The 423-nt window shown below is 72.6% G+C and overlaps 1 protein-coding gene across 4 annotated transcripts in view; it reads right to left on the bottom strand.

Moving 5' to 3' along the window:
* Positions 1-423, bottom strand: part of SEMA4A (sema domain, immunoglobulin domain (Ig), transmembrane domain (TM) and short cytoplasmic domain, (semaphorin) 4A) — an 8742-nt gene that overhangs the window by 7954 nt on the left and 365 nt on the right. For 3 of the 4 annotated variants that reach the window (XM_010564098.1, XM_010564097.1, XM_010564101.1), the window contains exon 1: positions 117-423. This exon is cut by the window's right edge and continues 162 nt beyond it. The exons of the other annotated variant lie outside the window; for it this stretch is intronic. In XM_010564098.1, coding sequence (XP_010562400.1) covers positions 117-204 — 88 coding nt within the window. In that variant the 5' untranslated portion in view covers positions 205-423. The remainder of the gene's footprint in view (positions 1-116) is intronic. 4 annotated transcript variants of the gene reach the window in all.

Below are 423 nucleotides of genomic sequence, written 5' to 3' on the forward strand. Positions count from 1 at the left end.
GGGGGTGTCCCCAAAGCCCATCCCCGCTATGGCGACTGCCCCCAGCCCTGGCTCAGCCTCACCCCCCCGGGGAGGCACCCCCAGCCCGGCCCCAGTCCCGGTGCGGTGGTACCGACCTGTGGCAGCCCCCGCGCCCGGGCGGCCGGGAGGGTCTGGAGGGACCAGCATCCCTGCGGGGCCACCGGATCCTGCTCCCGTCGCCATGGCTACGGCTTTACCTCGGCCGCCGGCTCCGGCTGGCCTTCACCCCCCCCCCCCCCAGCCCCACACGGACACACGGACAAGCTCGACAGATGGACACACGGCTGCGCACCCTGGGCTCGTGCATAGGCACGGGTGGGCGCACACCGGCGTGCTCACCGGCACCGACAAGCACAGACCTACACACGCGTGCACACATGCATGACTGTGCACACCCACCCC

Source organism: Haliaeetus leucocephalus, unplaced genomic scaffold, assembly GCF_000737465.1.
Source record: "Haliaeetus leucocephalus isolate CR32 unplaced genomic scaffold, Haliaeetus_leucocephalus-4.0 Scaffold175, whole genome shotgun sequence".
Classification (NCBI taxonomy): Eukaryota; Metazoa; Chordata; class Aves; order Accipitriformes; family Accipitridae; genus Haliaeetus; species Haliaeetus leucocephalus.